The sequence below is a fragment of the Onychomys torridus genome, chromosome 2 (genome assembly GCF_903995425.1).
Source record: "Onychomys torridus chromosome 2, mOncTor1.1, whole genome shotgun sequence".
NCBI lineage: Eukaryota > Metazoa > Chordata > Mammalia > Rodentia > Cricetidae > Onychomys > Onychomys torridus.
The window spans coordinates 112426554-112449452 of NC_050444.1; the positions used below are offsets into that span (position 1 = coordinate 112426554).

The 22899-nt window shown below is 40.7% G+C and overlaps 1 protein-coding gene across 3 annotated transcripts in view; it reads left to right on the forward strand.

Moving 5' to 3' along the window:
• Positions 1 to 22899, forward strand: part of Fggy (FGGY carbohydrate kinase domain containing) — a 405205-nt gene that overhangs the window by 67636 nt on the left and 314670 nt on the right. For all 3 annotated transcript variants that reach the window (XM_036180113.1, XM_036180114.1, XM_036180115.1), the window contains exon 5: positions 10164 to 10252. In XM_036180113.1, the coding sequence (XP_036036006.1) occupies positions 10164 to 10252 (89 nt within the window). The remainder of the gene's footprint in view (positions 1 to 10163; positions 10253 to 22899) is intronic.

The following is a 22899-nucleotide window of genomic DNA, read 5'->3' on the forward strand; positions in this document are numbered from 1 at the left end:
AGAGGGACTGGAGTGCTGGTTCAGTAGTTAAGTGTGGTTAATTCAGTTCCCAGCACAGATGTCAGCAGCTCACAACTGCCTGGAATTCTAGCTCCAGGGGAGCCCAGTGCTTCTGGCTTCCACAGCCACCTGCATGCTGATGCATACCCCCATCAAATATACATAGTTAAAATAAACTCTTTTTTTTAAATTATTTATTTATTTATTTGTTTAATCAAGGAAGAAGAAGAGTCTTGGGTCTCAATATTTCCTTTAGTAGCCAGCCTCTAATGCCCTAGCTTTCTCTTTTGAGGACCCAACTCCTTAAAGTCTCTCCACTTTATGAAAGAGTCATGGCCTGGTCACCATGCCTTTGTCTTTACTTTAATGGGCTTTTGTGAGGGCACTTACCCACACCACAGCAAAAATAATCAAGACATTCTGTAAAATGGGATCCCAAACAAGTCACTCTAAAAAGTAACTGTAGATTTTGACCTTTCTTCTTCAGACCTCGAAACAAGATAAAGAAAAGACCATTAGAAACTTATGGTAGGATATTGCCAAAATAACCCACAGACATTTGAACATGAAGCCCTCAGTTCCTATTTGAGCAGGTAAGATAGGCTGAGAGGGGCTTATGTACTGTAGCCACTGAGTGGTGGAGCTGGGGTTCTGTTTCAAGTTGTACTCAAGTTATGCACAGCTTATAGTTCAAAGGGCTCAGGAACAGGGAAGTTGTCCCGAGGATGAATTGGAGTTAGGTCATAAGTACTAGGAGTAGTGGAGTTCAGCAACAGTCTTCGGTGCTATCAGGCGAAATGAGACCTGCCAGGTGCAAAAGCACTGAGCTGGTCAAGGTTCCTGGAAGTCTGTATATGTAATTTGAGTTCCCTTTTGGAGCATCATGGGATAGATTCCATTTTCCCATTAGCCACAGTCAGAGAAAAACCAGCAGATGTTTGCCACTTACTACAAGGACATGAACCTGAGCAATCCAAGGAGGTGCTTTGAATACTCTCATGGCTGTAGCATCCTTTCTGAGCAGGCAAGACATTCTCCTTATCCCACACAATTTGAGAGTAGGCTAGACAGTGCTTTGAAGCGAAAGAGGAACGAGTTAGCCCCTCTCATCCACAGGGAGAGGAGTGAATACAAGATGGCGTCCTTTCCACCTTCTGAGGGGTGTCTGACTCGGAGACAGTGATGTCAGACATGACTTCATCCATCCAAGACCTTGTGTTGACTGAGAGCCAGGCAGGCTTCTGCCCTTCTCTCCCCATGTCTCACCGAGGACATTGTTGTGTTCCCACTGTTGCCCTCACACTTTCTTCTTTTCCTTCCTTTCTTTTCTTTTTTTAACACTCTCTCATTGCTTTTCACTTACTCTTCCTGCCCTTCTGTTTACATCTCATGCTTAACCTCTTCTTTCTCCTTACCCGTTCCTCCCTTTGTCTTTTTTGTCCATTTGCTTTTGTCTTTATTTTGTCTCCAACTTAATCTCCTTTGTTCCTTTTCTCTCTATAGATCTTCTATTTTACCTCCATTTTCCCTTTTTTTTTCTGCTCTCTGTCCTCTTCCTTTGTCAGAAATGCATGTGGGAACTGGTCCTCTTTCCTCTTGACTGTTCCTTCTGGGATCTCCATCAGGTGCTTGCTGTCCCACTTGGCCTGAAGCTGCATGCACAATCATCCATCCCTCAGGGAGGGATGGCGGCTCCCGTCCCTTTCTGACTGCTTGCTGATTTTAGGAGAAGGCCTTCTGACTAACCCTCTCTCAGTTCCTTCTCCTTGTTTATGGGTTCAGTTTAATGGTCCCTTTTCACTGTTGCCCATGCCCCTGACATGGTCTGCACTCCCCTCCACCTCCCCTTCCTCACATTTTACCTTCCCTTCATAGGAGAGCCAACATTACCATGTATGTGATCCTTTTCCTCTCTCTCCTACTCATGACACTGTCTTTCCTTTATGGCCATACAGATTCTATGCTTCATAAAGTAGGTGTTTCAGAACTCGTGCAGTCATCTGGTGTATTTCATATGCAGAGTCTTTGTTCTTCCTAGCCCACTTCAGATTTGGTCATCAGGGACTGGAGAAATGGCTCATTGGCTACGAGCACTGGCTTCTCTTCCAGAGATTTCTAGCACCTTTATGGAATCGCACAACCAATTTAGCTCTAGCCCTGGGGAGCTTCCATTTTCTGGACTCCGCAGTCACTTCACATTTGTGATGCAGCACAGATGTACAAAATACATACAATAAAAATAAAGGAAAAAATTTAAATGATTAAAAAAATGTAATCATCTCCAACTTCCTCTTTAGCTGTACCTCTCAGTTCCGGCATAGCCTTCAGAGCCAGAAGCAAGGGTGTACACTTATCTCTAATGCCACTTCATAGGTTCCTGGTTTTGACAACCTATGTAATTACTCTTTATTTCAATTTCATGTCCTGTAATATCCCTGAATATCTTAATAGTGCATTTGTTGTAGGGCTGCTGAGGGACCACATAAGCAAGTATGTCAACTGCCTAGAGCAACAATTAGTATGCAGGGAGCACTTCTGAAATGATTAGTTATTTTGAATACTAGTTCTACCACATTTTCCCATCTTTGGAGTCTGGCTATTCTTAACTTGATTATGTTATTAACAGTTCTCCTAGTCTCCCAGTCACCTAATACATATGGATCTTATGACCTTCATTTATAGCAGTGTTTAAGTCATGATATTGTAATCTGGGTTCATTCCGTGAGGCTATACCCGTGTTTTGTGCTCATTTTGGCACACACTGAGTAAACATTCCTTCACAGCCCTGGCTATTCTCATGTTCTATGAGGAACCCCTCTCTCCCTTGCTAAACTCTTAGCTCATTTTTAGGAAGAGACTGTAATTTATTAACCTGTATCTTTAGAGTTATTATCATGTATTTCCACCCCCCAAACATACTGGCAATGAAACAGATTCTGACAGCCTTGGCTGATGCCTAGCCATGTGCTAGGGATTCTGGGGAAAGATGTAAGCTGGGATTGTTTGACCTTAGACACAAAGTCCTTGTAAAGTTGTTACTTTCTTCAAGGACCCTTGAAAAACCATGCAAGATGTATTCCTAGAAGAGACATTTTCAGCGTGGTCGGATAGCTGTGGAGCCATCATGGGTGGGGCCGGGGGTGTTTGGCATTCTCATTTACTACTTTTCCTTGAGCAATGAAGTAACTTATCAGTTGTGGCCTTTGTGTATGCCTAGTGGGAAATGATGGTCGAGCACTCTAACTCTTGCATACAGGAACAAGTAAGGCTGTATATGCCCAAGTAAGCATTCACAGAATGCTTAAGAATGCCCACCCTTTAAGGGTTGAGGATGAATAAGGTTCAAGTGGAAGGATCTTTGGGAAAGAAGGGTATGTGTTTGAGCTTGATGGGAATGGCACCTGGTATCCTCAGATGTCCTAGGCCCTCCAATCTAATGCAGCTCTTTTCTCACAGCAGTCCCCCTCTATCAGTTGGCGCTTGGCAGCCATATAGTGGTGCTGCACTGACCCAGGAACCCATGCCAGGAAATGAATGAATCCATTTTCCAATTAAAATGAAACTTCTCCAAAAGACCTACTCACCCGGAGAAGAGAATTTATCTTCCTGGCAGTCAGGCTTGGCTAGAATATATTTCTGCTCCTGAAACAGACTGAGAAAAGCCATTAACTTGAATGGGGGGAAGAAAACAACGGAAACTAGGACGGTACTTATTCATTCATGCATCCATTCATCCCTTATTTTCATTCCCACAAACTGTTATTTAGTTAGTGTATCTCTGTTCATTCAGTCCCTTCTTCTTTCATTCAGCTAGCATTACTCATCATCTATGCATCATATACAATTTTAGATCCTAGGCATAGATTGCAATAAAACCATAGTTCTGTCTTTAATGAGATTCAGTGAAATGAGAAGGACAGACAGTGAATAGCTGATGGGAGGAGCAGGGGTAGGGACATTCACCAGGCTTTAAAAGTATGATAGTTAGTTTTAATTTCCAATTTGATGCAAACGAGAATCACCTGGAGAGTTTTACTTGAGGATTGTCTGGGTTACAATGGCCTTTGGACATGTCTGTGTGTGTTGTGTGTGTGGGGGGTGTCTTGATTGTTAATTGTGTTCTGAGCCCTGCCCTGAATATGGGCGGTAGCATTTCATGGGCTGGGTCCTAGACTGTATGAGTGAAGAAAGCTAGCTGAGCAAAAGCAGCAAGGAAGGATGTGCTTGTTCTCTTTGCTCTCATTGTAGATGTGATTTGATGAGCCTTGACTTTGCCAAAATGATAGACTATAACTTGGGATTATTAGCCAAATAAACCCTTTCTGCCTGTGTTACTTTTTTTATTTTTTATTTTTCGAGACAGGGTTTCTCTGTGTAGCTTTGCGCCTTTCCTGGATCTCGCTCTATAGACCAAGCTGGTCTTGAACTCACAGAGATCCGCCTGCCTCTGCCTCCCTAGTGCTGGGATTAAAGGCATGCGCCACCACCGCCCAGCCTGCTTGTGTTACTTTTTGTCAGGATATTTTATCATAGCAACAGAAATGAAACTAGAGCAATAGGTACATACAGTGTTGGACCATCCAGCTCAGCTTTCGTGCAGTTTCATGGAGTTCTCAATGATGAATGCATCTGAATACATCTGTTTATGCACATGCATACATGGTTGGTTTTGTTTCTCTAAAATGCTCCGACTTACACTCAGATGCAAGAGAGAAACCTGTTCATGAATTAACTGAGATTTGGATAGAAAGGATAACTGGATATAAGGATTCACAGATAACCAGAAACAGAAAAAGACGTCTTTGGCTAACAGACTTAAAATTAAGGAGGAGGAAGCTATTTTGGGGACGATAACAGGTTTTCTATATTGGAATCTTGGGAGGTGAGTGCAACATCCAAGAGACACATCTGAGGAGAGTTTGAGTTGGAATTGGATTCAATTGGTTTTACTATGAAGTTTCTTGGAGTCAAAGAATTAATTGAGATCTTTCAGTGAGCATCTAAACAGTGAGATAAGTGGTTGTGGCCACCACCCTTTGGGGCATCCATATTTTAAGATTCACTAAAGAAAGAGGCTCTTAAAGGAGACAGGAAAGCAGTGAGGAGAAGGACATGAGGATCCAGCATGAAATATTGAGTTGATCTCTCATTTTCCTACGTGTCCACACCTTCTCTATTGTTGTCTATTCCAAGACTTTATGTTTCCAAAGCCTCTTGAATTCAGGGCTCTCTTGCTCCTCCATAGTAAGGGCACTGATCCATACTTTTGCCCTCTAGGTGATAGGCATCTCTCCTGTCCTGGAATTTCTCCATTAAATAAATGAAAAACTTTTGGGGAAGTGGAAGGCTGAATTAGCACTGGTTGGGTGTTAAAGATGCAAAGTCTGGTTTTTCACTCACTTGTCATGTGATTGTGGTCCCTTTCAGGCATTCGTTTTGTATTCTGTGAAGTAAAGGTTGCATTTCTTGCTTCCTTGCCTTATAGGATTGTACAGATTTTATAAAAGCTTTCATATCAAGTCTTCGAAGACTGCAAAGGTGGATAACAGCATTGAGAGACTCTTGTTGACTTATATAATTTGCACACTATCCCTTGAGATAGATGATAGTACTATGGGATTTGAAGGAATAGTTTTAGAGATACTGTTTTTTCTAAAGGAGCACAGCTGCGAGGTTTTAAGGACAGTAGTCAAACTCAGGGTTGCCAGATGTTGTATTTCTTAGATCCTGAACTGCAATCTTATTTCCAAATATACATGGTAGTGTCACATTCAAGAGCCAAGTAATCATTGATGAATCTGTCAGTTGCCATGAGATGGTAATGCTCTTATGATTAGGAAGTTAACTGTAGTGTGGATTAGTAGTTTACCTCTCTGTACAATACCTCTAAGGTAGACGAGGGAGGAGAGAATGCCTATAAATAAAGCTTGCGAAAATATACAGCTTGTACAATAGAATTATTTTCATTGACAGGACAAATCCTTTTCTAGTTGGGATTATCTCCTGAACTCAGGTCTTTGTTGCTGGATGTTCTCATCAGCAGTAGCTAGATAAAGTCTATTTAATCTTTAGGTTCCAAATAAGGTCTCCTTCCTGTGGAGCATGTGTTAGCCAGCCCAGGCCCAAAGCCCCCTCTTCCTTCTGAACCCTGTCTCTGATTAGTCATTAGAGACAGATATATGACCACACAAAATGCTGTGATAAAGTTATGAGGCTGACTCACCAGGCTTTGGTATCAGACTCATTACATTATTGTCATACATCATATTTTTAATTACCTTTCCTTTGCTCATATCTTTCTCCAGCTCCAGTGTCTAGCTTTAAATTCGTTACATCTCTGGAAGCTTTTTTTCATGTTTTCCTCTATGAGTTACACTTGTCCTTTGCCCTCTGGAAGAAGTCTGTCGTTTTTAAGATGGATTTGGGCATATGTGTGTAGAATCAGTATAATCATTTACAGTGATGGAAGAGAGACTCTCAGCAAAGGTCCATGTGAGCTGGGTTTGCATCAAGGATAGAAGATTGAGAAGGAGAACAAGTAGGGAGGTCAAACTATAGAGAGGCAAGAGCCCAAACAGAGGCATGGAACCAGAAGAGCAGAATGAGTTCAGGAACTTAGGGGGAAAAAAGATAGCAAGGGTAGAGTGAAGGTTACCAGAGAATCCTGGAAGATGATCCTAGAAGGAAACCCTAGGAATCTATGAGTGAGCTGGAGTCAGATAGAGGCTCAGGACTGAGAGTGCCTGGGCTCTAGGCCACAAGAAACTGTTGAACATTTTCAACAAAGGAATGAATTGTTAGATCTTAGCTTTTAGAAAGATGCCTCTGGTGCCACAAATCCCAGTTTATTTGCCTGTCTGCCTTGACGCATTGTTAGTGTTTGCTCCCTGTCTGTCAATGGGAGTCTGCAACACACAATGGTTTCTTTCATCCCAGGAAGGTATTGGTTGGACTTCTGACCTGCTGCATGTTTTCAGCATCATTTTCTATTAAGAATGACATTGAGGATTGGGCTTCCTGAAATATCTCACCTCTCTGGGCTGCCAGCCCATGTTCAAATTTCAAAACTTGAATATCGAGTCAGGGTAAAGTTTTTTTTCCCCCTATGGGTAGTTCTAGAAAATATGATCAGTATGGAATTTGGGATGTGCAGGCAGGATCATTTATTGTATATGAAGTTAGGGAGTTTGGGTCCCTCTATTTCCTATATTCCACAGATAACCCAGATAGAATCTCTTTCTAATTAATAATAAACTAAACCCAATTTTCTCATGTAGCCCCTGCATCCTGGTGCCCTTTCTATAACTGTCTTATTCCCCATAATCTCCCTCAGCATTTGGAAGAAGCTGAAACCCCACACCTTCTAGAGATACCACAGCAGGATCAGGATGACTCTCCTTTGCTCAAGGCTCTCCTCTTGAATCTTAGGCATAACTTTTCTGTGCCTCCCCTTCTCAGAGACCCAAAGCTATGTGAGTTTTGAGTAGTAGCCTCTTCCCAAGAAATGCTATGGTTTTATGAAGTAATAAATGAGAGGGGGTAAGCTGTTCTCCTTGGTGGAATGTAAAATCTTGAGTGCCAGTTCATATACCCCAAATCACTGCTGAGTCTTTGTTTCTTGAAAAGACTAATTTTTGTTAGTTCCTTGGTATCTGGAGGACAGAATGACTTAACCTTTTCAGCATCTGAAGCTCCTACTTGATGAGACACAACTGAAGTTGACCTGTGTGGAGAGCTTGCCCTCTGTGCTCTCTAACCTTTGCTCATGTGTGGAGGTTTGCTTAAGTCCATAGAAGTTAAGTAAGTCACCCAAGATTGAAATGGGAAACTCTGAAATATTTTTGGAAGAGTTTAGAGCTGTTGTTGTTTTCCACTCATGTAAAGAATGGCAGAAGCTTCATCAAGACATTTCCTAAAGCCTCAGTCCCACAGCTATGCTAGGAACAATGCAAGAAGTGAGCACTCACCTTAGAGAAGACACCTTGGGTAACTTAGGGGCAAGCTCTTGGAGTCTAACCCTCAGTTCCTACATCTTTAGGTATGAATATTATATATTGCCTTCTCCTTTTTGAATTACCTCAAGAATCAAGGGAGATAGAGTATGGGGACAGTGTTGCACATTGTGGAAGGAACAGGGCGGTCACTGACCTGAGGTAGGTTCACTGGGCACAAGAAGATAATTAATTCAGCAAGTCTTTGATTGGGACTTCACTGACTGGGAGGATGAAGGACAAAGAAATTTCCATGTAGGACTAGGTAAAAATCTATCTTCATGGACCACTACGATAATTGATGGCAAAACACTTGTATATCCCATAGCTCAATGGGAGAATTTTATGGGAGCCTCTGAGCCAGCCAGTCTAACAATTGTCAGGTATCCAGATACATCCCTGTCACCCAGACACTTCTTCCTTTTGTTGGCCAATTCACAGATTTTGCATTTGTAGAGAAAGCAGGGAATATTTGTTCATTTCTCTTCCATGACCATCAGCATTCTTTCTAAATTTCTCTTATTTTTTGAATTTATAATATAATGACATAATTTCTCCCTTCTATTTCCTTCCTTCAAAACCTCTCATATAACCTTCCTTTCTTTCAAATTCATGGCTTATTTTTTTTCATTAAGTGTTTCTACATACATACATGTGTATATGTATTCCTAAATACATAAACACAACCTGCTCAGTCTATATCATGTTACTTGTAAAGATGCCTGATGCTTTCCAGCGTGTTGGTTCTGGTTCTTCATTCTATGCTGAGGATAACTGAGGTCTCTGGTTTTGATCCATAAAGCTGGTCTGACCTCAGGAGGAAATGCTCACTCCTACCCCAGGACATTGCCAAAAGCCTTGAAGCTCCCTCAGAGATGTTGTCTGGGATATCTTTGTCCACAGCAGCCATTGGTGCGGATCCAGGCGGAAGACTCATCATATAGGGTCATTGGTAGCCCTACATAAACCATAACAGAAGCAGTTGTTTCCTCCGCTCTGGATGATTGTTTGCCTTGACTAGAAGTACTGGTTGATCTGTAGGGGTTTGGCAGTTGGGTATGGTGACTGGCCCTGCATAGTTGGAACTAAGGAAGGAGACTGCCTTTTCCCTGCTCTATTTTCTGTCATCTTTACATTCTTCCCTTGAGATATTTCATCATTTCCAGGTCACCGCATATCTAGTTTCATTTATAGGCAGAACTTGATTGGCTTCATTTCAACTTCGATTTTAAAATCCTGGGAGAAGAAATGTGTTTAGCTTAGCTAAGTCACATGTCTATTGCTGGTTTAATCAAGTGCTTATCCTGAAAGGACTAGAGGTATGTGGTGTCCACTCAGCAGCTGAGAGTCTACTCAGTCTGCTGGAGGAGAGGTATCCTGGTGACCAAGGCAGATGAAACTGTTGACCTCACAGTGCTTCCAGAGCAGGAGAAATGAAGGATGTTACCCTAATAATCATGTGTGTGTAGGTGTGGAATCGGTCATAACCTTAAGTAGGAAATCTTGTAAACTTACTCCGGAGATTAGTTGTAGGGTTACCCTAAAGGACAGGAGGACATAAGTCCTGGGAAGGAGCAGAGTAGTAAGTGTGGAGTGAATTGTCCAGACAGAATTGGTAGGAAAAAGAAAAGCCCACCAGCAAGAAAAAAAAAAAAATCTGGCTTTTTGGTAATATGGAATCAAATAAATGTCTAAAGATGTTCCAGCACTTGCTTGATTTGACTGTGTCCTGGCTTAGGGTGCAACTTCCTTGAATTGCCTTTAGTACTAGTTGGTATGTGGGGAATTTACATAGCAAGGCACATTTAGATTCCTTGAGTCCTTAGTACAGTTTCTCTCCAGTGCAGAGCTGTTTAATTTCTTACTCTTACATCCTCTTGCCTTTTCCAAGAAGCTGGGCTGTGTATCCACAGAGTGTGCCTTCTCCCTGTCCAGGTTGCAAAAGGGGAAAAGGGGAGATTATGATCATTTTTGGAAGGATCAATAATTGCTATGTTTTCTTTCCTATATAAATACTACTTTTATACCACACTCCCACAGCCCTTGGACAGATGTTTTCATGAACATTATTGGCTCTGTTTTTGTTTTGAAAAATTTGAAACATTTTTGAAAGAGGAGAGGAGTTAGGAAAAAAATCTCATAATTGATTCTAATATATATTTAATTTGGCAGAACTTGAGAGAGACTTGCTGGGACAAGGCGGGACATTTCTTTGATCTCCCAGACTTCTTATCATGGAAAGCAACAGGTGTCACAGCACGGTATGTTAATTACATGTTGGATTTTATTTGTGTTCTTCCAATCCCGGGTGTCTGTATATATATTGCTTTCTTAACTCCCTTTGACTGGATGCACTGTTTTTACATCTGCATGTGATTTTGCATACTTGAAACATCTTGAATCTATCTTCTGCCTCCACTGCACATGCTCAAGTACCATTGTTCCCTATCTTGCTGGAAATGTGAGTATCCAAGGTGAATGCCATTCATTAAAATTGGATACATTTGAAGGAGATGTTAAAATTCACAGACTACTACAACTCTTTCTGAAGGTGTCTTCTAAGTGGAAAATTAAAGAAAGAAAAAATATACTGTAGAATGAGGGTAGGAAATACATGTAAGGAGGAGGATGTTAACTGAGTGCATGTATTATGAACTTACATCACTTTTTATGGAAATATACTAGTATTATCCCAAACTACAGCAGTAACTATGTTAAGTCAGCAGTTACATTTGAGTAACTTACAAATTTTAAAAATAAACTCTGTACCACATGAGAGTACCTTTACAAAATACTCATTTACTGTGATGTAGTGGCTGCTGTAAGTGGGTAAGAAGAGAGAGCTAGACATGAAACCTCAACATGACAAAGGGATGGTCATTTTGACCTCATCTTCAAAGTATAATTGTTGGACTTTAGTTTGAGACCATCAGTACCCAAGTAATGACATGGAGACTTATTATTAGTTATGAAAGCCTGGCCTTTAGCTTGTTCCCAACTAGCTCATATAACTTAAATTAACCTGTTTCTATTTATCTACATTATGCCATGGGGCTTTTTACCTCTCCTCCATTCTGTGAATCCAACTTACTGCAAGTCTTGCTGCAGTCTCTTGCTCCTCGATGCAACCCCCCCCCCCAGTTCCCCACTCCGCCCAGAAGTCCCCCCAACTTCTTCTGCCTAGCTATTGGCCATTCAGCTTTCTATTAAACCAATCACACCAATGCATCCTCACACAGTGTATGGATATCCCACAACATCAAAGGGATGTGTGAAAATGATGGGTCTTCTGACTTGAGAAGAAATCAGGATCTAGACCATGCAACCTCTGAGGACAAGAAGCAGCTAGAAAGAACAGAGATGGCTGTATAAGCTGAAACAGATGCTCCCGAATGGATTAGGTAGGCAGACATCATAGCTAAAAGTCAGCACCTTCAGAGGGGCAGATCCTCCTCCTTTCCTTAGTTAAGCTCAGGAAGAGCAAGAGCAGCAACAGCTCCTTTTCTGCTTGTTCTACTTGCTAGGGTTGGGACCTTTCCTTGGGGTAAGCTGATAAGGGTGATAGTTCGGCACAGGGGTCCCCAGAAAGAGATAACAAAGGATGCATTCCACAGGTACTTCATTCTTTATGTCAACCTCCCTCTGTCACCCCAGGGGAAGGATCATTAGTTAGAGGTTCCTCAGAGTGGAGCTGGTCGATGTGCATATGATAATGACCATGGCAATTCTTAGTTCTCCACCCTGCTTAAGAGAGAAGGCTGGAGATCTGCACTTGGCCCTAAACAGTACAACTAGTCACATTGAAGTCCACTGTGGAGGGCAGTGTATGGGTGATGTCCTCGTCCTCAGCATTGCTTTTTTTGGTTTGGCATTGTCTAAAGCTATTTCTGGGAGGGCCTTTGCTTAGTTGTTCTTTCCACTTTTATGCAGTAGTGAACAAAACATTATATTATTTTAGCCAAATAGGTCTGTTAACCAAATCACTGCTATTAAGTTCTGTGTTAGCAGGGCTGAAAATGAAACCAAGATGGCGTAGCATCTGGGACCATGGCTTGCTACTGCCACTGCCACCTCTCCCTTTTTGTCCTCTTCCTTCTCCTCCCTCCTCCCCATCTCTCCTTCTCTCCCTCCCTCTTTCCTCCTCTCACCCTTACCCCCAACTTTCTCCCTCTCAGTTCAGCTCAAGTCTTTTGAGTTTCTCACTGGATTTTCCCAATGACGTTGGGTGTTGAGCATACTCATTTCCTGTTAATTCTGAGACCAGTGGATGGGCCTTCATATGCTAGCCCTGACTAAAATGAATTCCATGACATGGCATGATTACATAAACTATGATCACACTGGGATGTGTGCTTGTTAGTAGTTGTATGACCATAGGCATATCTCTTCTCTTTTTTGGGTGTTACTATCTGTACTTTTAAGTTGGGGTCATTTTCCAGTGCGGGCTTGTGAAAGTCCTTTTGAAACTCTTTTCCGAACTAGCTCGCTCGTAACAAGCACCTGAATCATTCATTGCATTATTTGTGTGGTAAGTGTGTTTGTGAACCTTTGTGTGGAGGTCTAAATTTGAAGTTGAGTGTTTTCCTTGATGGTTCTCTATTTTTATTTGTTGAGACAGAGTCTCTTGCTTGTTAGTTCTGGCTTGTTAGTTTTAAAATAATTGACTGTCTAGTTCTCTCTTTCTGGCAGAGTCTTTACATTAGGTTCCAGTGCATAGAGGTCCCAGAGGTCTTACCGTGTTCCATCTACAGTAAATAAGTTGTCTCCCCAGGCCTACTGTGCTCTGCTCATCTGTGATTCCTCTTGTAGTCAAGTGAGAGTTACGGCGGGTGAATATGCAGTATGTACCATTAAATACCCAGGCATTTGCAAACAGAAAGTCCCTACTGTCTGTCCCATCTCCTAGAACAGGGGAGATGAGGCTTGAAATGGAATGTGTCAATGCCAAAAGAACTCTGGGCAACAGAGCAGGAACTTGGCACCCTACAAGTCAAGGAGAGGTTCAGATTTGGTGTTCATTTGGCTCATTCATGTGTTTGTTTTGGGTGGCTTTGATGAAGTGAGTGCCAAAAAAGCTAGAGGGTTGTTTTTCTTTTTTTGTTATTGCAGGCTAACAAGGATTGAATTTCACCTGGCCTAAAGGTTACAAACTTGTTTTTGGCAATAACAGTGTAAGAAGGTCCTGCTTCCTTCTTCCTCCTTCTCTCCCCTGAAATAAAGTAGAATTTTGTTGTTTTCTTCCAAAATGCACTGAGGGAATCAATACTGGGCCTGTGATTGATTTGTAATTCATGTCTACCCTTTCTACTTTATTAATGAGAAGTTACTGCTACTTTAATAATAATAAAGATAAATGATTATCCTTTATCAAGGGCCTTTCTTTTATCTACGGTAAGCATATTGACAAATGTTAACTCCATTGGTACTCAACAGCCATCTGTTCAAGCAGGTGGTGTTAGTACTATTTTGCAATTTAAGAATTGAAATTGAATGTGTTACTAATTTGCCACATTCTTGCCACTGAGTGGGTCAACTGTTCAGATCGTGAGAGATGGTTAGTCAGAAATGTGAATAATAAAATTGTTCATAATCAGACAAAAACATATTCATATGCATTCATATATTTGTATGTATATATCCTCTAAAGAGATTTGGGGTACTTTTGGTAAATGAGATAAAAACAGGGCTGTATGTATAGCCATCAGTCACTGGATCAATGCACAGTACAAAAGAAAACAAACACCAAAGCAGTGATTAAAACATTTAAAAAGTCAGAATAAAGCGAAAATATTAATACAATGACTGAGTTGATGTTGAAAACTTTGTAGAAGAATCTGTTTCTTTATAATTTTGATAATTTTGTTTGTAAGCTTCCGGGAGGCCAGAATGAAAAGGGACCATGGCCAGCCTGATAGAAGTGATGAATATATGTGCTGTCTGGAGACCTGAACCTTGTCTAACTTAGTGGATCTGAGAGAGAACTTCCCTACATTATTAAAGGTTCATGATAATCCATAAATTATTTATAAGTATGTTCTATTAATTCCATTATAATTTCAAATAAGCACTTAAAATAGTTTTAGGTTTACAAGAACATAGTGAATATGCAAAGAGTTCTCAGATGCCAGATTCCCTGTAACTAATAAATTAATATACGCTATGTTTGTTATAAAAACAGATGTTGATATGTTATCATTAACTATGTTCTTTGGCCAAATTTCTTGATATAGTGGTATGTGACACTATTCTTGGGAGATATGCGCAAATGGCTACTCCCTCAGATAGGGAACCAACAGCAGACCAAAACACAGATACCACCAAAGTCCAACTGATGAACCAGTGAGTTTGTTGCTAGGTACTTAGAAGAATGTGGGTGATGGATTACTTACAGGAACGCAAATCACTCCAAGATAGCTACATCACAAAACTCACCCCAGATGGGTGTCAGCTCACCAAATCTGAACAATTTACAGGCAACTTGACAGGTTGGAGAGTGTCTCTTTCAGGCAGCTCAGCTGGTTTCTGCCTTTTTGCTGGTCTGAATGTCTTAGGTATTTAGCAATATCTCTCAGCAGTCCTTACTGCTTATATACACTTGGAGAGGGAGAGTCATAGTAAACCTGGTCAGTTTCAGGGGCTTCCTGAAGCCTTTGCATTGTTTTTTAAGGTTAAGGAGCTTCCCTACAGGATAGAATGTTTCACTTCTCCTTCGGACATCCTGCATCATGAGCTTCCCTCCAAGGTAGAAGGTTTTATAGAGGTAGAATTGCTATATGACACCTTCGTTTTTAACCTAAATGGCCTTTCTTGGTCCGACAATACTGTATTGTTTGGGCACATCTTTTTTAGCTTCCTTTGGCTGTCCTAGTTTATCAGACTTTCTTTGTTTTGATAATCTTGCTATCTTTGAAGCATGTATGTAGTTAGAGTTTTCTTGCCTGGCCCAGTCAGGACAAATCTCTCTTACCCGCCAGTCCCAACCAAGAAAGCACACAGAAACTTACATTGTTTAGAAACTGTATGGCCGTGGCAGGCTTCTTGTTATCTACTTCTTCTATCTTAAATTAACCCATTTCTGTTAGTCTATACTTTGCCACATGCCTTCTGGCTTACCGGTGTCTTTACATGTTGCTTTTCATGGCGGCAGCTGGCGGTGTCTCTCCCCAACCTTCTACTTCCCAGAATTCTCTCTTGTCTTGCCTATACTTCCTGCCTGGCCACTGGCCAATCAGAACTTCATTTACACAGAGCGATATCCACAGCACATGTAGGTCCTGAAGATTGTGGGATTCTCCCTTTTAGAATTTACCTTATGTTTTTCTCTAGAGGGAGAGAAACTCTATGGATAGAGTCTGTTCTGGGGAGGTAACAGAGCATTGTCATCACTGTCAATTCTATCTGTCGCCCTGTTGGCGCTTGCCTCACCAGCTCTGTCTTGTGTTGTACTCTTTGGGATGGCTTCACAGTACACAGCCCACACTTAGAGAGTGAAGTATTTTCCTTTAACTCCTTGGAGGGCAGAGAAGCTGCCTATATCATTATGAATTATTTTGTGCTGGAGAATGGTCTTTTAAGTTCACTTGTTTTTATTGACTTGAGCCAGAAGAAGTGGATGATTAGGCTTTTCAGGTGCAAGAGACAATGTGTGTTTCATTCAGAGGTTATGTGCTGCATTTTCGGGGACGTTTGTGTACTCTAAGGGAAAATGGGGCTGAATTTTCTAGAACTTCGATTTTGTTTTCTTTTGTATTTGTGTACTTTTATTTTCTTCTCACTTCTACAATATTATAAAATTCTGTGTAGGTTCTCACTGAATAGTCTTTCTCCTATTTTAAAAAGATGAAACTATGGTCTTTAGGAACTGGATGTGGTAACTCATGCCAGTAAATCAAGTCCTTGGGAGACTGAGCCAGGAGGATTGCCATGAGTTCAAGGCCCGCCTGAACTACACAGTGAGCTCCAGGCTAGCCTGTGGTATAGGATGAGATTCTACCTCAAAACACTAAGAATAACAATAACAAAAACCCTGTAATCTCCTTTAAAATAATATCAACAATTTTCCTAATTCGATTAGTTCTCTGTGTCTCTGTGCATTGGGTTAATAAAGGATATTATTGTATTATTTGTTTTCCCATGATTTCTTACTTAATTTGTCAGGAGATGGTTGTGGTTGGACTATTGATATGTAGTCATTTTATAACACAATTTCCAGCAGCTCAAAGGTAGCAGCATTATTTATAATCTTACTCCAGTTTTTCATTTAATAATACCTTATTTCCGCTATCAGTATTAGGGGAAAATAATACCCACGTAATATTCTAATTAGTTGGTATACCTATATCCAATGTCAATTTTTTAGGTTTAATATAGATGATAATAATTTGTATCCTGAAGTGACCCCATGGCCCAGATGCTGAAGGCTTGGTCTATGGTCTGGGTGCTGAAGGGGAAGGGTAAAACCTGTTGGGGGTGGAACCTAGTAAAAGACAGGTAGCTGTCCCTTTAGCAGGGATATTGTGGTGCTTTCTCTCTCTTTGTTTCCCTGTATTCCATGAGATAAGCAGATTGCCCACGATGTGCTTCTACTTTGGTGTGTAGCAATGGCACAGGCCTACAGCCCATGGGGATAAGCAGCTACAGACTGTAACTTCTGAAACCGTGAACCAAAATAAGCCTTTTCCTTCCACCAATGAATGACCTCGTTTATGTTGTCATAGTAAGAAAAAGCTAACCATCGCAGGGATCTTTTTTGAATTCACATTTTCTTATTAAATGCGACCTGATCACCCCACAGCACCAACCTTCTGTGTAACTGCAGGGCCATTTATCACTTAAGGCAGCTAAAATTAGTCTTCATTGTTGGAACCTCTTGTAGGTAGGTATCCTGCTGTTGAAGGTTTTGAGTGTCACATTGGGATTCTGACTGATAGCAACATCATATAAAGAACATAGGCTAAGGTATGAAAAGCTACCCCATTTGTTATTTTAGAAAATACCTGCTTACCTCAAATGTATAGAACTTTGATATCCTGGGTAGATAATAAAGCTCAGAAGTTCATACATATATGTATGCTACTGGGCAGGGTGGGAGACTACACATACCACCTCCACCTTACTTACATATTGGACCACGCTTAGCAGTCTGGATACAGACCTGCTAATGTGTCCCTACCCAATAGCATGGAAGTGATCTGGCCACACTGGGGCATAGGAAGAAGCTTACTGATGTCTAGGCATGTATTACCACCTTGTCTTTAACATAGTGACTCAGAATGTGGCCTAATATGGTCTCTAGTTTCTCGGTGATCAGTTAAATTTTCTTATTCTCTTGTAGAAAAGTATGAAGATAGGGTATGAGGTCATTTCTGTATGCTGGTGCTACATAGAGGGTGCACAGCTTGGGTGGAAATATCCTCCACTCTATGAAGGAAACGCTTCCACACTGAGGTCTGTCTCTAGTGGTGTGTTGCAGTCTGCAATTTTTTCTTAGTACTTGTCTTCCTGTCTTCTTTTTGCATTTGCATATCTGAGATAAGACATTATAATGAAAATAAATTTATCTTATTATCTTTATTGAGATGTAATTGGCATACTATGCAATTTGTCCATTTAAAGTATACAGTTCAATGGCTTGGGTATATTTAATTATTCTATGGCATATAATTTCCCTAGTATATGCTATAGTGGTACTGATTATATTCACAGTGTTGTATAAAATGTCACCATTGTTTCTAGAATCTGTTTATCATGACAAACAAAAACTGTCATTGAAATCTCCTATTGCAGCTTTTACCAGCCCCCATTAACCTTCAATCTATTTTCTGTCTGTATACATCTGCCTGTTCTAGATAGTCTGTACACATTATTGGCCCTTTTATGTCTGTATTCTTTTGCTTAATGACATTTCCCAGGTTTATGCTCACTGTTATATATGCTTGAGTCCTCCTCTTTTATGACTAGACAGTAATATTCAGTTTCACACACACTGCATTTGCTTATCCCTTCATCTCTTGGAACACTTGCTCGGTTTCTACCTGTTGGCTCTTAAGAGTGATGATGCAGTGGATGTTGGCAATTTAGTTTGTTGTTTGTTGCTCTAATCTGGGACTAGATAATCTGTAAGTAAAAGACAATGTCTTTTAGTTCACAGTTCAAATCATTTACTCAGCTTCTGGTTAGGGCCTCCTGCTGTGTCAACCATATAAAAGAGCTCATGTGAGAAAGAGTGGAAGCTGACTTACTGCGTAAGATCCTGTTCTGTTGGTCTCTGAATCAGTCCCTAGTCTTAGTAGGACTAACCCATTATCAAAAAGACATCAGTCAGTTCTTGAGAGTGCTGCCTCTCTGGCCCACCTTCCCACTAAGATCCTCTCTCTTAGAGACTGCTATCTCTCAGTACTGTGACTAAGAACCAGGCTCCCAGCTCATGAACCTTTGGGACCAACAATGTCCAAAATGTGACAATTAGTTCATAAGGATCTGTTCAAGTACCCGCTTTTAGTTCTTTGAAGTATCATCTTGGAGTTGAAGCTGGTTTATGCAGAAATTCTGTGTGTAGCTTTTTCAAGGAGCCAGCTTTCTACTGGCAGCTAAGGAGAATTCCAGTTTCCTCACATTCTTGGCAGCACCTGTTTTCTCTCCTATCTTTAAAGAAGAATAGCCATTACGATCAGTGTAAAGTGGTCTCTTGTTGTGATTTAATAGTCTTTTTAAATCTTAGTGCTCTCTGGTTCAAAATGAAATTGACTGAATTTTGTTCATGGTCATGGGTAGGATAGGAGGTTTTGGATAGACCTTGAAGGCAGAAGCAGGTATTCACAATCTGTTCTGTGCTGATGCATTTTGATTTGCATTGTTTTATGGTTTTATTGAGGGATGATTTCTCAGAACAGTGCTAGATAAAACAGCCCTTCTAAGTTCTAGGAAGAATGATTCAGTCTTCTCCAATCAGCTTATTCTTGAATATAGTTAATAATGCTGAGAAATGACCTGTAAATATGAAATTTCATTTACCCTTATTTTTGGAAGATAAGGAAGATGTTTCTACTCTCTTCAGAAGATGTATAGCCCTGTGTCTTCACTCATGAGTAATAGAAACAATTAAAAATTAAAAATAGCAAAGCTATAAAGGTTGATTCTCTCCTATAAATAAATCTAGAGAAAGTCTTTGGACTATTGTAAGGGTCCCATGAAGTCATTACGGATATTAATTCTTTTACTGTTTTTATTTCTCTATCTTCAACTCTGAATTCATGCTTGAGATCACTTCATGGTATAGGATGTCTTTGTTGTGTCCATGATGAAAGGATGGCAGGGGTACATATGGTGTGCCACACAGCTGAGCTAGTCTTATATAAATGATCTTCCTGAAAGATCTGTGTAACACTAGTATTTATATATCATTGATCAGCACCTAGTTAGGTTTATGGTCAAAACTAGCCAGAGAGAGGCTGAAATGTAGGATTTTAGCCTGGTACCTTTCTACACAAATAAACTTGGAGTTTTCTTACTACTAAAGAAAAAAAGGACAGTTGCTATTGGACAGGTTAAAAAGACAATTACAAAACTATCAATTCTCAGTAAGTTGCATTGACCAGTGTCCTAGATATAAATTTATAGTATTTTGATCATAATCACAGAGAACGGTGTGTGTGGTGCTTATGGAGAAGATGATAATGTCTGTAACAACCTTAGCTCAGTTTCTGTTATTCCTTCATCCACTCATCCATTTTGATCTGTAGTAACAGAGTACCCATGAGATACTAATTAAGCAGTTGGAAGCTGCACATTTATTGAACTCTTAAAATCCATATAAGTAATGGAGCCAGTGGCTTCAGAGATGGCCTAATGGGTAAGAACATGTGTTTTTCTTGCAGAGGACCTTAGTTTCCATTACCCATGTTGGGTAGCTCACAACTACCTATAACTTCAGCTTTAGAGGGTCCAGTGCCTTCCTCTAACCTCCATGGTCCTGCACTCATGGGCACATACCTCTACACAGACACATAGTTAAAATTATTTTAAAATCTTTTGGAACATGAAGTGGAGTCAAATGATCTTTAGCTCAAATTGTTCACTGATACTATTCACCTGGGTGGCCTTGCAGACATATTTAATCCCCACTAATCCACTTCCTCTTACTGAAAGACAAAGCATCAGTTTGTTTTACATAGGAAATACAATGCAATGGATAGGATCTCTGGCAGCTTTATCTCACATCTTGGTATACGACAAGGAACACCTCTATTTGTCCTTACTTTAGGTCAAATTTATTTACTTATTTTAGTATTATATTAAGGCAAATTCAAACTCAACTAAGTATCTCATGTGAGGGAGCAAAGTGTGAACCTTTGAGAAACCAAATAAACTTGTTTGATGCTCCCACCAAGCCCTCCAATTTGGAAGTTCTGTCTTAGTGTCTTTATTGAGGCATTGAATGAAAATAATCCAGTACATCAGAGCTATTGTGACTGTGAAGACATAAATGCAGATTCCTTTTGCCAGATAGCTCAGGGGCTTAAAGTCTAGCAAGAATAAGAAAACAGTCTATACTGGGCCAGACAGGGGTGTTGGGGAATATTATTTTAAAGTGTGTTATTTTTGTTTATGTTACATTTGTTTAACTATGTGAAGCTGTGTTACTTTGCCTGTCTAAAACACCTGATAGTCTAATAAAGAACTGAATGGCCAATGGCAAGGCCAGAGAAAGGATAGGCAGGGCTGGCAGGCAGAATATATAGAAGGAGAAATCTGGGGAAAGAGATCTAGGAGCCAGAGAAGTAAAAGGACTCCAGGGGCCATCCACCCAGCTACACAGCAAGCCATGGAGTAAGAGTAAGATTTACAGATGTAAGAGAACAGGAAAAGCCCAGAGGCAAAAGGTAGATGGGATAATTTTAAGTTAAGAAAAGCTGGCTAGAACTAAGCCAAGCTAAGGCCAGGCTTTTATAATTAAGTATAATCTTCCATGTGTGATTTATTTGGGAACTGGGTGGCAGGCCCCCGTAAAAATAGTAAAAAAAACCCCAACAACACAGGGGCAGGAAGCGCAGTGAGTATTAAATGTCATGCCTTCTCATCCATGCCGAAGAAAGCCCAGGTTCTTGAGAACTTCAGTTTTACTGATGTCCTATGTAGATACAGGCATCTCTTCATTTCTGTGGGCACATGGAAGCAGGGAGGTCAAGGTAGCTTCTTTCAGTGTTTAGAAGTAGAGCCAATCCTGATGGCAAAAGTTGAGTAAGCATCCTCATATTTGCCTTGCGGTAGAGTTACCGTGTGTGCCTGCAGTGACAGTGAGTTACACCCTTTGTGGAGACCTACGAGTCTGACAGTTTCTGGTTTCTAAGGTTCTTCCTCAGGTTCTCTGCTGCATACATCTAAGACATAAATTGTGTGTGGTTGAAAGTTGATGGCCAGCATGACGGTCATTTCCCAACTGAGCCACCCTATAGCTTTTCCTCTACTTAACCCTTTATCTTTTTTATTTTTTTTAGAGCTGAGAACCGAACCCAGGGCCCTGCACTTGCTAGGCAAGCACTCTACCACTGAGCTAAATCCCCAACCCCAGCCCTTTATCTTTTGAGGCGTTGAATCATCTTTAGAATTTATTTCCATTTGCTCTTTTAATTTGGTAAAGTGGGGCAATTTTAGAATTTGGTTCCTCATTTACAAATAGGTGTGATGGTATAGTCTCTGTTGACAATGTTGGAACTGTGAACCAGATCCTGAAAGCAAAAGTATTTACCTTGAGGGTGACACCTTTGGATTATGATGTTCTTATTATTTTATTCTGGTAGCTTTCAGACTCTGCCAGTGTAATTACAGGTATCAGCATCTCATGCTGGAGTCCATGACGTAGCAAGGTTCCCACAGTGATGGGACACAGGATGCAGAAACGATGTGGCTGGGAGCTCTAAGGACTTATCTGGTACCATGGGTCCTGACTTTCAGTTTCCTAGTCTGTGAGCTGCAGGTGAGATGGTCTGGTGAGGTGGCTTTGACCAGCTTCCCTTTGGGTTTTTCTTAGGCTCTTTCCCTTGGGAATAGCTCATTAAGTCCAATCTAAGAATTAGACCTCTGGGATCCACACTCCTGTGGAAGTTCTGAACCTTCCTTCTCTTCTTTTTCTTCCTCTTCTGCTTAGTTCCTTTTTTAAAAATTAATATATCATCTTTTTGCTATGTTCATTTTCCTTTTCTCTCAAAGGCCTTTGAAGAAAATTTTTAAATGTTATTAAGAAACTGCTGTCAGGAAACCCTTTGTTCTAAAGTCATTTAGAAGATTGCTTTCAGTTTTGTTAATGCAAAAAAAAAAAAAAAAAAGTCAACCTGTATTGTTAAAATGTGCCAAACACTGCATTCATTAATGAAAACTGTCAGCTTTGTTTATTGCCCAGGTCTTATTCCTTTCAGAATTTGAGCCGTCTCCCCAGGCTTTCTAAACAATCTTCAGCTCATCCATTCCCCCAGGTTCCTTACAGTTTTAAACCTTTCTGTTTCTTATCTAGCAAGGTAGTCTGTCATTTAATGTATTCCACGGGCCATATTCACCTGTTTCTACTGCCTTTTACCTCTTCCCCAAACTCCATCCTTGCTGTAGATTCTGTATAAATTGAGCTGGAGATAGTTTCAAAGAGGTGCTCCAGCTTTTCATTAACATTGGCAACCCATCTGCTTGGGGTTTTGCTCTGCAGTCTCTGGAAGTCAGGTTGGCTAGAGTGGGGCGGGGAAGGAGGGTCTGAACTAGATGTGTTCCTGGCGGCTAGCCCTGGAGACTTAGAGCTCTGAGCCAACCATGAAGTCATTTTTGAATTTAAGGAGACTCACTAATCCAAGGCAGTGCCTCTTAATTTGACATAGGAAAAGCTGCATGATAAGCAACTCTCACTAGGAGCTCTGTGAAGCTG